The sequence below is a fragment of the Catharus ustulatus genome, chromosome 6 (assembly GCF_009819885.2).
Source record: "Catharus ustulatus isolate bCatUst1 chromosome 6, bCatUst1.pri.v2, whole genome shotgun sequence".
NCBI classification, from domain to species: Eukaryota; Metazoa; Chordata; class Aves; order Passeriformes; family Turdidae; genus Catharus; species Catharus ustulatus.
Window position 1 is genome coordinate 13,106,995 of NC_046226.1, and position 19,561 is coordinate 13,126,555.

A 19,561-nucleotide genomic window follows, 5' to 3' on the forward strand; every position below is an offset into this window, starting at 1 on the left:
TGCTGAATATTAGCATTTTAATGGCTTACTTAAAACCCCATTGCTGGTACACTCATAGGGCTCCCGGCAGGAGAAGAGTCCAGCTCTGGGGTTTTGCAAAGCGATGTTGCAGGCTGCAATGTCTGCTGAAAGAGAGGAGTGGGGATGGCCCATTTGTCATAGATTATTAGTATTGTCAATAATAACATGTCTACAGAAGCTAAATTAATTCCTTCTTTCACTTAGTACTAAGTCCAAGAAATGCCAGATCAGTTTCTGAACAGGGGAAAAAATAAACAGAATCAAAGTTTGTATGTTATGATCCCTCCAAATTTCTGGTGGGAATACTCTGTGATAAAAATGATATTTCCATAGAGGCACTGGCTGCCAGTTTGCTTAATTACATTAAATAGTGGTATAAACCTCTGCAGAGCATAAACCTCTGTTACAGCCAGTCATTAGAATATTGAATCATAAGGAATAATGATACCAGTGCTAACGGGTTACAACGATCTTTATTATATTAGCGATTGAAGTGTTATTTAAAAAATAAGGTTTGTTGTAGCGGTTTAGGTGTGCATGCATATTTTCTCTGATCACCTATTAAGAGACTGAAGACTGGATTTGAATTTATTACAGGCAAATAAAGGGCTTGCTTCGAGGAAGAACTACTAGATCGCAGCTTATGATTTTACAATTTGATTCCAGTTGTCCTTAAGGAAGGTTCATAATGCTTACTATGGAAATACCATCCACATCTAGAAAATTAGGGTTAAAAGGATGACTTTGTTGAAACTAATTACAGGCTGGTTCAGTTTTTTAGTTGGTGACATTTTAGAGATTTTGCCCGTAATGCAGGAGGTTATAGAAAGATTTGGTTAGACTGTGATATAAAGCAATAAGCTGTCATTTGAGTATATTGACATTTTCATCAGAAACAAAACAAGTCTACTCAGCTTTATTTTACTGGGGTGATAGGTATGAATTTAATATTGCTTCCTTATTCTAACTGTGGATTTTTGAAGGAATTCTCTTGCCTCACCTTGTTTGTAAACTATGTCTGTTTTTTTATAATTTTGGGGTTTTTTTGAATACACTTTCCTAGGTAAGTGTATTCAGCTTATGTTTCAAGCAGAGTTGATAATAAAAAGCCTTTTTGTGTCTTATGTTTTTATGTTATGGAGAAAGATGTTATTCTGTACAAATAATGGGTAAATTGAGAGTTATGAGGAAATCTGGTCCAGAAAATATATATTTCAGATATATATATCGCAGAAAAAAAATTCTTTCTGTAGAATGGTTCTTAGTTTCTTGTACTTTGCTCTTAGTTTATGTCAGAACGAAAGGATTACAGGGTTCTTATTATACTGCACTTGTGTTTTACCTCTCCTGATGCAGGGCTTGGTAATCCTGTCTAATTTGTGCTTGTGACTGGCCAAATTCTGTTTGGATCCAAGTCTTTGGGTAAAATTTTATTGTTCTATTTTGCAGAAGGATTGGGCACAAGTTTCCAGCATGCTTCCTTGTGCAAATGAAATGCTGGTTCACTATTTCCTTTTTTTGGCTTACATTATAGTCCAATCTAAGTTCCTGGTTCCAGGTTTATTTTTCTGCTTTCTTTCATTATTTAAAAGCTAGTTAATTTCCTAGCCCCTTTTCCATTCAGAGAGCATTATTTGCTTAGTTGTGCTGGTGTCCAGTGGATTGAAGAGTGAATCTTTAGATCCTCAGTGTTCTTCTCATTTGGTGGATTGTGTTACCATCTCAGATGATTGTTCTGCTCATTTAATTTGACAGATTCAGTTATCAGACTTGAGTCTACTCTTACACACATAGCTGGAGAAGTTTTCCCCTGAGAGATCCAAAACTCAACAGGAACCCTCATTCTAAAAATCTCTGCTGCTCCCTCCCTCCCCAGTCACTTGCTCTGTTTTGGTTTTTCAAGTTTGCTTGGTGTTAGTGAATTTCTCTTATAAGTGTGAAAGTGCTCTATGCACAAGGAAAAATTTGAAAATCATAAATGTGCCTGTTAATGTCCCTCCCTCCTCCTACTTATTTTAAAGTTATATTACTTTAAGTCTGGTGCATTCACACTAGGCAGGTAGACTATTTTTCACATTGAAATTCAGCACTTACAGTGTCTACACTTACATTGCTTTTGGCAAGGTGTGAGCCAAAAAAACAGAAGCTGTGATTCTCCCCCAAAGCTAATTGTTTCTGTATATTAAGTTTGTCCATCTGTGCTGTGCAGGGATATGGCATCACCTGATGGTTCTCCTTTGCATTTCCAGCAGTGAAGCAGTTAACAGTGCTGCTGCTTAATATATTGCTGTTACAGAGTCTTTTTAGTTTCCAGGACATTTAACTAAATCAGGTGGATGTCATTAGCCGATTTTCACAGATGGGGAGACTGAGGCACAGAGGGGCAGAGTGACTTCGTCTGCTTATTTTTCCCTAAGTTCCCTCCCATTCCAGGAGTTGGTTTTGCTGCCAAACTGCTGAAGAGCTGCTAAAGCCTCATTTTGCCTAATTCTACCAAGTTTTTAAATATTATTATTATTTTTATTGTGAGAGATAGGGACAAAATTTAAAACTACTAGTAGAAGGCAAACTTTAGAGAGAGTGGCAGAGATACCCAAGCAGCAGATCCTGCTGCTGTCTTCTCCAGAGGCCATATTCACCCTGAGGATACATGTTTGCAATGCAGCATCTGCCAGTGTGTGAGTGGGACTGAGTTCTGAATGGCCAAGGCAGAGAATTCCACTGGTGCTAATGACTCTTGCTTATCTGTGGTTCTTCCCTGGCCACTTAAATGTCTTCATTTTAACCTCTTGACCATCCTCTTGTGGTTAAGCCCTCTGATTATTTCTAGTGGCATTTCTTGCTCTAGCTGCATATATATATATATATTACTTTGCTCTTTGGAAGCGGCTCTTTCCATCCAATGAGTTCCTTTATTAATTTCAGGGCCAGTTAAATTGCTACAACTGTCTGTTGGGATAGTTATATGTTTCAATTGCATCAGAAATATTTGCTGGTAGATAGAAATATTCATGATATAATCAGGTCTAAAATTTTTAGCACCCACAAGGATTTTTACAACCATTGAAAACTCCCCAGGACTTAATTAGAAGAGTTGGGGAAAAAATGGGAAAATTGATGAACTGTTTATTGTCTACCCTTTATGCCTTTTGGGGAAGAAAAACAAACAAAAAAACCTTCCACAAATCAGAATGATTATTATTATTTGTTAGTTTATTGTGGTAGCTTCTGGACATTGCAGCTCAGAGCAAGCCACCCTTGTGTCAGACACTCGACATTGTCAGAGCGAGAGCTGGGCTCTGCTTGAGAGCGTGTTGGGGCTGAACAGACCAGACAGGCGGTCAGTGGGAAGGGGAAAGCTGAGCTCCAGCAGAGAGTGTTCCATAGCCTGTGTGGCTTATGCCCTGGGGTGTGCAGCCCAATCTTCTTCCCCGCCCAGTGGTCAGCAAGACCACCCTCCTGAGATGAGGAAACTCCCTGGTTTCCTGTGTTAGTTTTAGCACATCTATTGATATGTCATATTTACTCCTGCCTTATGATGTTTTAAAGCCAAATCCTGCCCTGTTTTCCTTTGATCTTGCACCCAGTTGCTCTCACCACAAAGGGATATGGTCCTCCTGGGGCAGAGGCTTGTGTTGGTGGGGTGGGCACAGGGCACAGCAGGGGGAGGTGATGACTGCAGCCTCGGGGTAGGCAAGAGTTCTTTTTCTTGTGTGTTTATTTGGGGTGAGCCAAGATGTTTCAGTTTTTCTCTTTTCATGTTCATAGCACAGACAAGGGGTGAGGAACAAGTTTAGATGAGCATCAGGTGGGAGGAGGGTACAGGTGGTCCTGCAGGAGGCCCTGTGGAGACCTGGCTCAGAGGGATGCTGCCATGTGGCATCTGGATACCCCTGGGGGCCACTCATCCTGACCCCTGAGTGGGGCCAGTGACAATTCCCACCCCTTTTCTAAAAGAGAGGGTATGGCAAAACAGTCCTGCAAGCATAGTGTGTGCTACTTCTGTCAATTCACATGGTCTCAAGGTAAGTAAAATTCTCTCCAGCCTGCCCTTGGTGTCCAAGCTTCCAAAACATCATATGGAAATATGTGGATGACATAACGTGGACTTTTACACAGTGAGAGGAATTGCATGCTCTTTAGATATACTGGGATATTTATTAACCACACGGGGTGTTCCAAACTCAGTTTATTTATCTTTGTAAAGTACTTCCAGATCTTTGCGTGGAAGGCACTGGAGAAATGAAAAGATTATTATTATTATTGTTATTATTGTTGTTGTTATTATTATTACAGCATCTAACTACTGACAGGCAACCACAGCTGCATGCTCAATTCAAACCACTTAAATTTAGGGGCTGATTTTTACAATATGGACTCTAAATGCTTTTCCCCATTGACTCCATATGCAGAAATGTGTGTTCACCTGCCCTGCAGAAGTATCATTATTCTCCAGAAATATGTAAATAGAGTACTTTTAAAGAAAGAATGAAAATATGGAATAAATATTAAGTATTCACATTTGTGTGGTAGAATTTAATGGCCACTTAAGAAGGGCTTCAAAGCAACCAACTGTAGGAGCTGGTAGCTGCTCCTCTGTCATTAAAAAAGAAAATGCACTGATTAAAACAAAGCCAAGGAATCTTGTAGACAAAGGATAACATTTTCGGTGTTCAGGGGTCTAACACGAGCTACAAACAGCCCAGGAAATGGAGATCTGAGTTTCACAGTCGGGCGTTTTAATCAGTACGGTTGTGCACAGCCACTGCCGCGTGTGAGTTATGTAATATCACACTTCACCCGCCCACACGCACCCAGAGACAACAGACATCTTCGAAAGGTCTTGGCATTATTCAGAGCAAAGACTCCCAGCAATACCCCGGCATGGTGTTTAACCTTATCTTTACTTACATTTAGGCTTTTTTTTTTTTTTTTCTCCTTCCTTTTTTTTATCTCCCATTCTTTTCTGTGATACATTAGTAGTGAATATTTTTGTATTTCTAAAATTGAAGCAGATATAGGGGGAAAAATCCCATTAGCTACATAATGTGTTTTCATGACAACTTCAAAGGTTCTGATCATGGCCATTTTTTGCATTTTGTAGCATTGTCCTCATGATGTTACTGCTATTATTTTTATTTTAAGTATAGTTGAAATTTTGCATTCTGAAGACACCAGTTAATTATTAAATGGTACCTAGCCTATGCTTTCTTTAGATTTTTAAATAAGAAATAATTAACCAGAGTTTTTAAAGGTCTACAGAAAAGGCAAACAGGCCTGTGAAACCCCAGGATCTAATAACAAAAAGGTGAGTTGGTTTTCCAATGCCCTAAGAGTTTGAAGATATCCTGACTCTGTCTTTTGACTAACAGAAAGAGCTCAACCACATTTCTTTCTGGTATAACATAGCCCTGAAATTAACTGTTTTTCAAAGAAAGACCAAAAAAAAAAAAAAAAATAGCTGGCTGCTAATTAGATGTATTTTAACTGCAAAGTCATTTTAGCAGCTAATATTGTTACTATATGCTTCAGTGTGAATCCTTAGCGAAGCTATTAAACTGTGAGAGCCTGAACTTATCAGACATTTTATAATGTGACTGAATTTTTGTATCCTTGTTCAGAAATCTGTGGGGAGTGGAGGACCTTTCTGGCTCAGACATGGAAAACACATTTTTTACCAACTGATTACCAGGGTGGGCAGCTGAGACCTCCTTGCATCCTCCTTTTCAGTTTTTTTCCTTGCTTTCTTTTCCCTGGCAATAATATTTCTTCTTTCTGTTGCACTCCCTCCTCTCCCAGACAGCAGTCAAGCCCTGCAGTGTGCCCTTTATCCAAGGAAAGGGATTTAACAGCAGGGACTGGTCTTGGTGATTTCAGGATACTTTTGACTCCTGCCTCTTGTGTACAACAAGTTGGCGATTCTGAGTAGCCAGGAGGCTCTCAGCATCAGGCAGGGTCTTGCTTTTGAAAAGCAATAGCCCACAGCAGACAGTGGACTTAGCCATCATTTTCCTGTCGGTTTCTCACCCAGGATTCTTACTTTGTAATTGCTGGGTTGTGTTTCTCAGGGTTTGGATATTTCCCCATGTTATTGCATCGGTTGATTTTATTCTCCTTTGCACTCTAAAACAAAGTGACTGATACAATATCCAAACGGATGAAAAAGAAGGTGATTTTTCCCTCCCTTTATTTGCTCAGATTTGAATTAGGTTATCTGCCTATCTTGTTTATGAAATTTTGTGCTGTCTTTTCTGCACAGACTGTGACTCCCAAATCTTCCACAGCTCCATTTCCATATTCCTGCGTGCTTGTTCTTTGTTAATCACTTGGCAAGCGCTTATTTGAATATTAAAAATTTCTTTAATCATCAAAGGCAGGAGCACAGCTTCATGAATATTCATATTTTTTCCCTCCTCAGACTGGATTCTAGTTCATTACCCTGCAGTAAAGCCAAACAGTCATCAATCGCGCTCATTACAGCCGCTGGCGTTTTGATTGGCTGCCTGCTGCTGGTAGCCCGCGTCCCCCATCCTCCCGCTCTCCTCCATGAGCTGTCGTGTACCTGCCAACAACAACAACAAAAAAAAATATATCAACAATGCAAGAATAAAATTTCTCCGGTTGAAAAACAACTTTGCAAACTTGTCAAGTGGTCCTCATCACTTTTTTTTTTTTTTTGGTTTTACACCAAAAATTTAAAAAAAAATTAGAAGGGAGAAACTTGAGCTTTAGAAATGAATATTTGTCAAGAGAGTTGACGTAAGTTTCATTTGCATAATGACTTTGTACTTCTGCATTAATAAAATTTGCATATGAAGCCATGTTAATTACTCCTGATCATGCTTTTTGCATTCATGCATAGTAATTTTCTCCGACTTGTGAGAATTAATGTCTTGGCATGGGGGGAGGAAGGGGGGGAGTTGGGGTACTGTCAAATTTCTGTGCCAGTGCCCCTCACTCACACTCTTTCTCCTCCTTGCTCACCACGTCGCCGTTCTTGATCTATGACTCATTTATGCATTATCATTCGAAATTCTTGGGAGAAAGAAATGTATCAATTCAAAGGGAATCCTTGTCTGCCAAAATGAGAAAAATCCCTGAGCAAAATACAACGAGAGATCTCTTCTCTGCTCTCCTTCTTCTCTACCTGGTGCAACTTTTGCATTTCTGGCTTGAGCAAAGTTTTGGTCTAAGCATCACAATCAGTGTGGGGAAACTGTTCCCAAATCTCAGTGCATGTGCTGGGGGGAGAAGTGAAGGCGGGTGTGCAGGTGTGTCTGGCTGAGTGCTGGACTCTGGGTGTGAGTGTGCGCAGTTGTGTGTCTGCCCACACCAAGGAGTCATTCTGCCTTTCCTGGGGGATGCTGTGTGTATCTGCCTTTCCTGGGGGATCCTGTTGTATCTGCCCCCGGCAGGGTGTGTGGGCATTGCTCTGATGGTCGCTGTTAGAAGTGTTTGTGCTTGTGTGTATTTAGCAGTGTGTCTCTGTGTGTGTACACATGTGTGCTTGTGTGTACTTGCTTCCCAACCCTGTTGGTGTCTGCAAAAAGAGATGTGGCAGAGAGACAATACTATCAGGTGGGAACAGTGCTCAGGAGAGGGTATGACACACATAAGACAATTTGTTTTTGAAAAATCTTGGAAAAAAGTCTGTTGGAGAGATTAGTGGATAGATTAGTCTATCATTTTTGGAAACCTGCTGCAGTGGTTCATATAAAACCCCCCTCAAAACATCTGCAGTATTTTTCCTGAACATGACGGGCACAGGGCAGAGATGATGCTTCAGCCTGCACTCCAAATTTGTAGCCATACACTGTTTGAACAGATGTTTTTCTTTTTATTGAAAGAAAATTTTTTAATATTGGAGCTGAGCTTTATTCTCTAACCAGCTATTGATTGGATTTTCTATCACCAGAGAGGCACAGAGAAACATGTAGGAAAACTTGGTTCGTGCCCTGTTCAGCAGCTCACACGTCTGCCCTGCACCTGCCTCCCTGCCTGTACACAGATTCACACCCAGGCACCCACCCAGCCAAGCACACAGCCCCCCTGGACACACCAGCTATGAGTGGCTGCAGTTACATGTGACATGAGATGTAAAGCCAGGTCTCTTAATTTAAGATTGCTTCCCCTGGTCTAAGCCACCATGAGGTGAGACATTTTGAATGCTGCTTCGGCTCCTTCTTTGTATTTTGCTCAGGGACTTTTCTGCAGATGTGCCAGAGGAGTGTGGTGTTTTACGTACACCATATCATATGGCCAGTCATGCTTAGGCTCTGGGAGATGGCAACAAAAGGATGCAATTTATGCCTTGATTGTGGCTTTTGTCAGGTTCATCTAGGCTATTCCATTTTCAATCTGGGGTCATGTCCAATTTACCTTATTTTCTTCTTTGCAAGTTTAAAAATAGCAGAGAGAGAAAAAAAAAATTACTCTTAGTGGTGCATTGGAGTCAACATAACTCTGAGCTACTGCCATGTACAGGTTCTGAGGCTATGATGAGCCTGTTTAAAGCATGAGAACAAAATCTTCCTTTACCATCAGCAATGCAGATGTTTTATTCGCAGGATAACAGTCCCTGTGCGTGTTTCACACTCATGCTATGTGCAAAACTCTCCTTTGCATCCATGCAGAATGAATGCAGAATATATAATTGAGATCTGCAGTGCAGGTGAGTGATTTCCCAGTGCTGACCCAAGAGGAAAATCAAGCCTCACACATCATGTCAGGGATGTCCAAGTGACACAGTGCTGTACGTGTGAGCCTGCTCTCCCCATCCAGATGGGATATTTGCCTCTAAGATTGCACTGCAGCTCCTGCGGTTTGCTTTCCCTTTAGTGCTGATTGTGGCTATGCCCTTTGTGGCAGTCAGGGGCTTGCAGGTGTGTTTTCTCTTTGAAACCTCTATGCAATGTGATATAGTCGATTGGATGTAGAATTTCAGATATCAGCTCCACTCCCTTTCCTGTTGCTGTGTGGGCTGAGCAAAAAACTCTCAGCACCCCCTTAAGTTTCTATGTAAATCTATCTATCTATCTATCTATCTATCTATCTATCTATCTATCTATCTATCTATCTATCTATCTATCTATCTATCTAATCCACCTGTCTCTGTCTCTTTTTATATTTCTTCATTTTGTGTTTGTCTGTCACCTGTAACAGTTAATTTGAAGAGCCTCTGACTTCATTTTCAGCTTTAAATAGACCGTTTATGGGATAAAAATCCAACATAGGATCCCACAGAGAGGAGATGAAGAGATGAAATGAGAATATGTTCCTAGCAAATACGAGCTGAGTATTTCTGAGCACAAGTGTTATTTTTTCTATAGCTATGAAGAGGCATCATATATCTAGTGGTGGACCCCTCCTTTTCTCCCTGCCTTTTCTTGAGGCCACTGGACATGATTTCCATCTTCATGATTTTCCACTTGATCTGATTCTGTAGGACTGTCCTGATTAGTGACAAAGAAGTAAACCTGGAAGTGGTAGTAAAGGGGAGCAGGAATCACCTGATTTGACTTTGCTTGTAGGGGCAGACTTAAGTGTCCTGGTCTGGCAACTGTGCGATATTTGTCTCTTAGTGCTGGACTTGCGAGTGCTTATGGTAATCCCTGATCATCTGAGTCTCTCTTGGGCCACTCTTCTTCTCCTTTACCAATCCCTTCTTTTGTGGTACTAGGTTAGCAATTTTTAGATTTCCTCAAATTTACATAAAATCATAGAATCATAGAATAGTTTGGGTTGGAGCAGATGCCCCTGCCATGGTCAGGGACACCTCAAAGACCCATCCAACCTGGTCTTGACCACAGCTCTCTGGGCTACTTGTTCCAGTCTCTCACCACCGTCACAGTAAAGAATTTATTTCTAAAGCCTAATCTACACCTACCTCTGCCAGTTTAATTCCATTGTCCCTTGTCCTATCATCACCCATCTTGTAAAAAGTCCTTTACCTTTGTCAGCCCTCTTCAGGTACTGGAAGGCTATAAGGTTTCCCCAGAGCCTCTCTTCTCTGTGAGAAGTGAGGGCAAAAAAAAATAACTTCTGAGTGGCACTTTCAGTTCCATCCATTCACTGGCATTGATTCACACAGTTCTTCTGGTAAAATTGTTATGTTCCTTGTTAAAACAGATTGCTGTTTTGCCCCCAGTAGCGCTATTGGGAGGCCCTTACAGGATCCCTTTGACCAGATGGTGAGAAACCTCCTATTTGAGACTTTGCCCCCTTTCCACACTGGAGATGTTCTGAGTAAGATCTGGGAGGGCCTTCTCTGATGAGAGCTTTTTGCATCTTCTTGCACACCTCTGGGCTGTGCAAAGTGCATTAAATTCATTGTCAATGACTGTGTGGGACTCATCAGGGCTAGAGAAGAGGCTGTTACTCTCAGGGTAGTGTTGTCTGCCAGGGCCCATGGACCTCCACATTAAAGCTCCATGCAGTGGAACGGTGGGCTTCATATAGTATCTCTGTGGGATTATCTCCTTCAAAACCCATATTAAGGCATCATGATATGTAGAAGGCAAAGTGACTCCAAGACCTGTGCCCTTAGTCATGGTGAGACCACAGACACATCTCAGTGTAATTTGAGATGTAGCTGCCCTGTGGTTCTGCTCTAAATCCCCATTTCAGGCTTATGAATTTCCAAGCAAGGACAAGCACCCAGGCAGCTCAACACAGCCTAGCAATTTTTATTACATTAGGAATGTAGGATGCAATTGTTAAGTCATTGGAGAGAATCTGTATTATTCTTTCCTATTCAATGAAAAAAGCAAACATTATTCATTTGTTACCGTGGCAGTAGAGTGGTGCCTACACACACAGAATCCATGTCCAACATCAGTTTCCACATGCACAGCACACCGTCTTGCCAGAATGCAATGTAGTTATGATCTGGATAGCAGTTATCATACCTGCTTGTACAGTACTTCCAGAGAGATCAAAGAGTTACAAAAGTCAAATAACAGAGCTCAAAATATAAAAGAAAAGTCCTTCCTTGTCCCACAAACCACAGAGATGGCTTCCATTTAAAACCAGTCCTCACAAAACAGCACAAATTTTATCCTCGATGCTTGAAGCTCAAGTATTTACACAGGGAATTTAGACTCTTCACTTGTGGTTTTGGCAAAAGCTTCACACAAATGTTTTGCACTGGTGGTCTCTTAGCCATTTAAGATAAACGCCAAAATCAAATGCAGTCCTTGCAGACTGGAGCGCTGGATGCTGTGCCAAGGATGAAGTATCCCCATTTGCCTCACATGTGTAACTGTCAGATCAACATGCAGGCCTGGTTTCTGAGTAAGGACTCTCAAGGTGGAGAGATTGTCTTGGAACATGTCACATGTTTAGGGTTAGAAGGAGCATGGATAAATATTATTCCTTGCTGCCACAGTGTAGGTTCTTTAGGAAATGTTTTTTCTAAGGTTGGTGGAAATACAGATGAATATTTCTGATTGCTGCCATGGTGTTTGCACCTATCTGCAAGGTGCGCACTCATGAACAGCCAGAGATGCCACCATTTAGAAAGAAAGCATTTGCCAGAAGGTACCCCACAATTAGCACACATATTTCCTGATCTAAAAACAGGGGGAAACTGTGGTTTCAGATCTACCACTGTGTGGTAACTGTTGGCAAATGCCAACTTTTTAATGGCGACTACTCCACCACATATCTTCATTTAGAAACTGGCCTTGATTAGTAGCTACCCTTTAGTTAATAACTAAGTGGCAGGAATAGTTTGAAATGGAGGGGTTGGGATTCCCAAGGGATGGAAAGTGATGCTGTTCACTCAGCTTCCATTTAAACTCTGCTAAATTGTGCCAGCCAAAAACGTGACTCCTACATGACTCTGTGTGTGTGTGTGTCTGTATTTGTGCAGGTGTATGTTGATATTAAAGACTTGTATCTTAGTTTTTCAAAGCCACAGAGTTCAGTTTGGCCTAGCGCCAGGAGGAGCAAGCATTTCCAGTGGAACAGGAGAAAACTCTTAAATGCAGCTTTTAAATGGCAGGCGAGGGGTTCCTAGAGGGGTTAAAAATAAATAATAAGGTTGGAGGTTACAATATCATCTTCTAGCTACCAGGAAAAAGGTTGTTCCCTTCCTCGCAGGCTCAGTAGGGAATCAGCCTGCATAATCGGGGCATGCAAAATGCACAACTGGCCGCAGCTCAAGCGGGAAGGCAGCACATGGCCGCCAAGGCTTCCTTCTGGGAGCTCGGCTCCTGGCACCTCACTGAAGCCATTTGAGCTCTAAGTCAGCGCACTTTGTTCGGGCTGGTGTGCGGAGCCCGCTTCAGCAGTGGCTCGGCAGAAAGCCTGCGCAGTTTTGTGTCAGCTCAGTGCATTAACACAGCCATAAAACAATTATCCCCCTTTTGACTTGGTCCCTGAGCAAGTGCTGGTGGCGAAGCCCGCCGCCGCCGCCGGCTCTGCGCCGTGCCAGGGCTGGCCATCCCCCACCTTCACCACACTCCATGCCCCACAGGCCCTCAGCCTGGGTTTGCAGGTCCTCCAGGTCTCTTCTTATTCTTCCCCCACCCAGCGTGAGCCCGCCAGCCTCAGCCGGACCCAGAGAGGGGTTCAGACCAAGCGTGTTGTGCGTTAGGCAGCCAGCCCCCACTTCGCTTGTTTGATGCCTCCTCTGTCCCTTCAAACTTAGATCCGACTGACAGTTTTTTCTATTGTTTTTTCTCCAGGGCCGTCCAGGCCTGCAAACCTGCCGGGGGCTCCCATAGCTGCCTCCTCCCACCCTCACACATCCGTGATCACGTCACCTCTCCGCGCACTGGCCTCCCTCCCGCCCTGCCTTAGCCTGCCCTGCTGTGGTGCACGTGCAGTCTCAGTTGGCGGGACTCAGACTGAGATTCAGACTGAGACGTCAGGCACATTTGGATGTCATTGTCAGTTGTCAGGTAATAGAAATACTTTTTTTTTTGTTGCTATCTGAAGGTCAGTAGTGCTACCAAGTGATGTCGTCTTTGCTGTGGGAGAGCTGCCTTTGCTGGGTCGCATGGGGAAGGCAGAGAAAATGCCCTAGTCCCCCACCCTTCCCACTTCCCTTCCTCCTTCCCTCTCCACCATGGAAGAGGATGGGAAGTGGGAAAGGGCCTGCGACTCCTTCCATTTCCTCATCCCTCCCCACCTGCCTGCCCACCCTCACTTGTCACCTGCGGCCACTGCCCCGCCGTTTGTGCCATGTTGTGAACAAATGTCTGAGACTCCTTGCAGAATGTGATACCCCAGTATCAAGATTTCATCTCTCTAGGCTGTTTATTTTAAGCTTAATTGGATAACATTTAACATCTGAGGTATTTTTATTTCCTTCTTTTTTGCCCTTCCTCCTCAATCATTCATATTAAAGGCTCTCCTCCGCATCCATGTGCACGCAGGATGTATGTGCTCCATGCTGTTTTCTCCCTTGCTTTGAGAAAATGCTCCTTGGTAACTCACCATGCATCCCTGGCCTCTTAGCCCTTCAGATTTTCTTTTCCTTTATTCCTTTTGGATGCCTGACTTTTATCACCACGAGGAGGGGAAAGTGATGTGAAAATGAAGGCACACCAAGCTAGCCAAAGAGAACACGGACATATTGTCACCAGACCCCATCATTTCAAACCCAGTGATCTCTTTGAAATCAGTGGGTGTTTCTGAGCATGGCTCAGTTGCAAGGCTTGGTCTGTGCTGAACTGTGGGCTGGTGAGGTGAAAATGGGAAGGGTGTAAAAGAAAATACAGATGTGGCAAAATCCACAAATGTTTATGGACTCTCACTGTGGTGGGCCAAACCCCACAGCTCTCATTCATGATAATGTGCACATAGTTTTGATAAGGAGTTCCCTAAATGATGCTGGATAAGTGAAGCGTGAGGACCAAAGGATTCAGAGAGGCAGCAATGACTGTCAGGAGTAAAGCCTTTGGGAAATGGCTCCTCATTTCTCACCTGAAGCTGGCAAAACTTTGGTGTGCTAGCTCTTGCCTTCCACAAGCACTGGTACCACTTGGCTGCAGTATGTTGTATCTCATGAGAATGTTCCTGTACATCTCTCATTGATGTAATAAAGTGAGACATAAAGTTTTGCAAGAAATTTAAATTTGTATCTTGGAAACCCTGGGTCTTGAAAGATAAAACATTCTCAGGAGGAGGCTAAGAGTGCTCTGCAGGGTGCTGTATAGATCCTGGGTGAAGCTCAGGGCACGTAGAGAGGGCTGCTGTGCTGCCTGGAAGATGCTCAACCTGCACCCATCCGCTTGTGCTGGTGCACAGGCTCTGGGCTTGTAGCAATGTGCTGTGTGCTGAGGTGCCATCAGTAAATCCAGGGTCTGGTTAAATTTCCTATCCAAGATGCTGCATGCAGTGTGGCAGGGGATGCTGTTTTAATCAAATGCTGCTTCATCAGCCTCAGCAGACTGACCAACTGGCCTGAGATGGATGTCAAGACAGGCTCTTGCAAATGGTGAGCATTGGATCAGAAGGTCAGCAACCTTCCCTGCCTTTTCTCCTCCCAGGAACCAGTAAACCAAACTGGAACTGGTCTCATGTTTTGCTGTCCTCTGTCTTCACTGGTGTAGGATGCACGTGTATGCCTTTGGGAGGCACGTAGCTGTAACACTGAACTGGATACCCTGGTTGCCTCTTGCTTCTGATGCCAGCAGCTAGTGGGAATGGAAACAAGTGCACCTAAAAATAGAAAAGGAAGCCAGGAATGACTTATTAAAGAATGTGGGGAAGGTGAGGCTTTTGTACTTTGCGTACTTGGAGTTCTCACTTTGGATTTCTGTGCTGTGAGTTTTTGGGATTGCCTTTTTGCTGGGAGAGCGATGCCAGCTCTGTGGAGAGGAAGACCAGTTCTCATGGCTTCCTGTAATTACTGCTGCAGTCTGCAAAACTTAAAGAATAGGTTCTATCAAAGTGCATGGTACATGTTTATGACAGTAGTTGGTCAAGGTCTGCTTGAAAGAAACATTTTCTTCCCTTGAAAAAGGAGATTATGTCTACTTAACCCTTTCTTAGCTCCCATAGTATTCACTGTATGCGAGCCTAGGCATGGCTTAAACCCCACAGCAAGGGTTATGGGATCTTTCTGTCATCCAAAATGTTTTGTGGAAATGATAGAAAAGTGAGTTCTTTGTGTTGATTAATAATCTAGTGACAATCCCTGCATTGTGGCCTCTTTTTTAATATAGACATTTACAACAGTCACTTGCCCCAGCTTTAGAGATCAGCTTGTCTCTCTGACTTGATTAGCCTTTTATTCTGTCAGCCCTGTTCTTGCTTCTGAGGAATTGGTTACTTCTTTGAACAAAAGCCATCAGCAGTTCCCGCCTCCCCTCATCCTTCATCATTTCTTACCTTTCCTGTTTTTCAGCATTTATTTAATTCAGGACCTGGAGATTTTCCATGCAGTTCTCAAGCAGACTGTGGCTCTGATGGCTTGAAGTTGCAGGTACTCCAAAATCTTTGCTGGGCACTCACAAACCAGGCCCTCAAGAGTCCCCTCACAGCAGTTTGTGCTGGAGAGTCCAAATGTCTGGCTGCTGGTGGGATTTGGGGTACACATGTGTGAAAACTGCATTTCCAGATTTTGGAAATCTCCAACCTAGATAAGAGTGATTGTCTGGGATGCTGAGTAGTGTTCAGTCATGCACAGAGGAAGTTGTGCTGCCTCATCCAGAGCTGTTAGTGATGTTTAGAAAACGTGCTGCTGATAGTTTCAATCACAGCAAATGGTGCTGGGAGGTCTGCTTGGATGTCCACTGTGCTGCTCAGCCAGTGCTGATCACGGTCCTCTCTGTCTTTATTCAATTCTTTGTGTTCAAGGCACCCCGGGACGAAGAATTTGCAAGTAAAGGTCCATGTTTTTTCATGTGATTTAAAAAAAATCTCTACCACTGGTTCAATCTCTCCCAGTCTATTTATTTATTTATATATTTTGCCCCAGAAGCTTTTGTCAGTTGAATTGGGTTCTCCCGTTCAAATGTTTTTAGTGCCTATTTAATTAGAAGTTGGAATAGAGTAATGAAATTCACAGGGTTGTGTAGCTTGGATCTAAAATATAAATGGGCAAAGCATTCATTTTGCTTTACCCCTTGCCAGATTAGGGTGCTTTTTTTGAGCCTTCTTTTTATTTCATTTCAATGCTCAGAGTAACTGTAAAACACGCGCAGTTTTTTTTGCATAACAGAGACATGCAAATGATTGTTGAGAGACATAATTATGTAAAGAAAAGTATATGCCTGTGTGCATGCACACATACACTGCAATGCTTTTTGTGGGGCTATTTTTTCACTATACATCTTCATAAGGCTTTTTTTATGATGCTGATTTATTAATATTGTACATTAAGGCTTAAATTGTCAAAGCTGCCTAAGAGATTTGGATGCCCATTTCCCATTAAAGTTAACGAGAAATGAGCATTGAAAATCTCAGCGCAGAAGTGCATGGCACTTTACAGTGTGTTCTCCAAAAAAAAAGTCCCTGCCTTGAAGATACTGTGGTGCAAAAGCCACAGGAAGAGAATCGTAATCAGCATAAGACAAAGGGGATTGTAATGGCACAGAGAGTAATTTATCCCCTGTGCCTGCATTCAGATATATACCTGGTCCAACTTCTTTGGACCTGGGCCTGCGAGTGAGGGTTTTATATACCCCTGTAAAGATAATTAAATCTGTCCAATACACATATATTCATCTAACCAGTGAAACTGCTTCCTTCCCACATGTAGGCTGATGGAAGGAGGTGGAAAGCAATTATGATACTTAGTTGCATGTATAAAAACAGCAAGTGGGCATGGACAGCAGTGATTAATGGACAGGGCTGTGAAATTTAAGGTCTAAAATAGAGGAAGGCATGGGGCCATATCTTGGAAGAGAGGAACAAGCTCCTGCTAATTCAAGGAATCAGCTGTGTTAGTCATTAGGACATTCTGAAAATCACAGTCATCTTGTAAAGTTAATATCAGTTTACTTGGCTACTGAAATTCTACTTACTGCTTCATTTAACTAGTCCAGTGTTTTCTTGGCAGAGGTTAAGGTGACAGTAAAGATAAAAGCAGTCCCTGTAACTAAACTGTAGATTTTAAAAGAATACTTTTTCCTCCATCTATTATATCACCGTATTCATTTTATGTTGGTTTTATAACTGGAGTCAGCCAATGAGGAGAAGTAGATTAGACCACCCTGCTGTAAAAAGCTTGATGCAATTAATACAGTCTGTCTAGAAAGAAGTATTATTTCAAAAACTTTTATGTTAATGATATGGTATGCACTCGGCACATTTCTTACTTGAACAAGAAGCAAGCTTTTGTTCACTCCAGACTGGGTTTTATTAACACAGGAGGATCAATGGAAAACAAAACAGTAATCAGAGTAGAGAATGCAAACTCATCCAGCTAAAACCTTCTAACTCATCATGTCCCAGGACAATGGTTGAATTTGGTATAAGTGTCAGATGACAGACAGAGGTCTATAGTTTTCCTGAGAGCCTTTGTAAATTTATCTTTTCATTTTACTGCATAAAGAAGAGGTTTGCATAAAATACTGGCTAACATTCAGGAAAGACGTCCCTATGAGTCATGGTTACATGTGTTTATTTATTTTTGTGAAATATTTAATGCATGCTATAGTAGAATTGACTTTGTGGACAGTACTTACAGAGTGCAGGGATGTGTGAGAGATGTATACACTAAAAAGAGTAGTGCATCAGTCTGAGTGCATGCATCCATCTTTACACCTATCTATCAATCTCTGTGTTCATTCATCTATCCAAGTATTAAAATCATATGTGACCTGCTGCCTACACAGCTCCCTGTCTCACTAGATATTAAAATCAAATCCAAACTTAAAATAGGTGGATCTAACACAGATTGTTTTTTTGACTGAATGGTGTGTTTGTCAAGAGGCAGCGAAGAGACCTTAAAATTGCAAAGAGGTGACTAAAATGAGGGTACTGCATGGGGCAGGGTCGCTGGCAATGTGAGCATGGCTATGGCTTTGTTCTAGACAGATGGCTGATCACTATAACTTTGTAAGTCCTAATTATGTCAAGTTAAGAACCAGCAGGAGCAATAGTGATATTTAAAGGTGCTTTAAAGCGGATGCTTGCCATTTCCAGACATCCTAGGAAAAAAGAAAAGCCCTTAATTGCAATATTAATGGGTGGAATGGAATCTGGTAGTCTTGGGACAAAAAGGTTCAAGGCAGCATTGCCTGCAGTAAGGACAATGGTTCCAACATTGAGAGAGTTAACTCGATCGCATACCACTACACTGAGCCGAGAGTCTGAACTCTTCAAACGCTCCAAATGGAGAGCTAAATCAAAGAATCCTGTTTCAAATCCATCCAAGATGTTGCTGTTTTTCTCCTCTGACAGGAGAAGCATTTGGAAGTGCAGTTTCTTTCTTTTTTTATAGCTGTCTTAAAAAGGAGTTTGGATGTTTAGCACAGCTGGTGCTCATTACATTATGCACTATCAATAAAATAGCATGTGTAATTAATTTTTAATGCAGTGCTGTATGCAGCGCTTTAAAGCAGTTACTGTATGGGGAGAGCCGACACCGGTCACTGACATCAGAAATATTGAAATAGAGGGCTAGATTTTGCATTTTTAAAGGCTGCATGTGAGAGTGGGGGAAGGGTAATTCGCAGCCAGCAATTCTCTGGCCACAATCAAATTAAAAAATATAGAAACAAGATGGATGAAGGTGATTTTATAATTTGCTTATTGGAATGAATGAATTTTTGTCCTTTTGGAGTTTGCTGAGTGATGGCTGGATTAGGAGAGGTGACTTCAGAGTGTAGGTAAGGGCCAGCGGAGCACACAGCAACAGATCCATATTTGTTAAAGCACAAACAGGCTTTGGTAGTATCAGGTGGGAGATGAGGTAAAAAGGGAGCTTATGGGAAAGCAAGGGAAGGATATTTTTGTTCTATCTCATTGAACAGTTTTTTGTTCTTTTTTTTTTTTTTTTTGTTCACTGCAGGGCTTCTTTCTCGTGCCTTGTTGTGTCTTGTTGTTCCCATTAGTAATAACTCCATTTTTTGCACCTTGGTTCATTAAACATTTGGGAGTACTGGTAGTTTGGAAGGGAGAGAATTGCTTGGTTATGAAGAGGTGCCATTGATGACACAGTTTGTGCTGCTCTGACTGAAGACCCAAACAAACTAGGGTGTTCTTTTGGCATGGCAGTACTTTCCACAAGACCAGCATAACTGAAGACTTTAATTAGGTAGGAAAGGTTTGGGCACCATAGTGGCTCTCAGCAGCCATCATATCCAGAAGCACCTTGGTTGACTGGAGGAGGAGCAGATCTCTTTTGGAGGCTGTAGCGTGGTGTGTGTCCATGCTCAGCAAAGGGACGGGAAAGGCTTTCATGTTTCTGCAACAGAGCAACGGCCAGGCATGGTTTACAGGATGGGACCAGCCTCTTTCCTACTGCTGCTGCTGTTTTCCCATCCATTTTCAGAGAGTTGAATGCCTCTTGGTGAACACTTCCTAAAAGAGAAGAAATCAACTGCAGGAAGAGAAGGAAGGAAGCAATCACCTAAAAAGC

General features: G+C 42.3%; 1 protein-coding gene across 7 annotated transcripts in view; it reads left to right on the forward strand.

The window, feature by feature from the left end:
• BCL11B (BAF chromatin remodeling complex subunit BCL11B) overlaps positions 1-19,561 on the forward strand; it is a 96,410-nt gene that overhangs the window by 30,459 nt on the left and 46,390 nt on the right. For 5 of the 7 annotated variants that reach the window (XM_033063377.2, XM_033063371.1, XM_033063372.1 and 2 more), the window contains exon 3: positions 12,711-12,926. The exons of the other annotated variants lie outside the window; for them this stretch is intronic. In XM_033063377.2, coding sequence (XP_032919268.1) covers positions 12,711-12,926 — 216 coding nt within the window. The remainder of the gene's footprint in view (positions 1-12,710; positions 12,927-19,561) is intronic. 7 annotated transcript variants of the gene reach the window in all.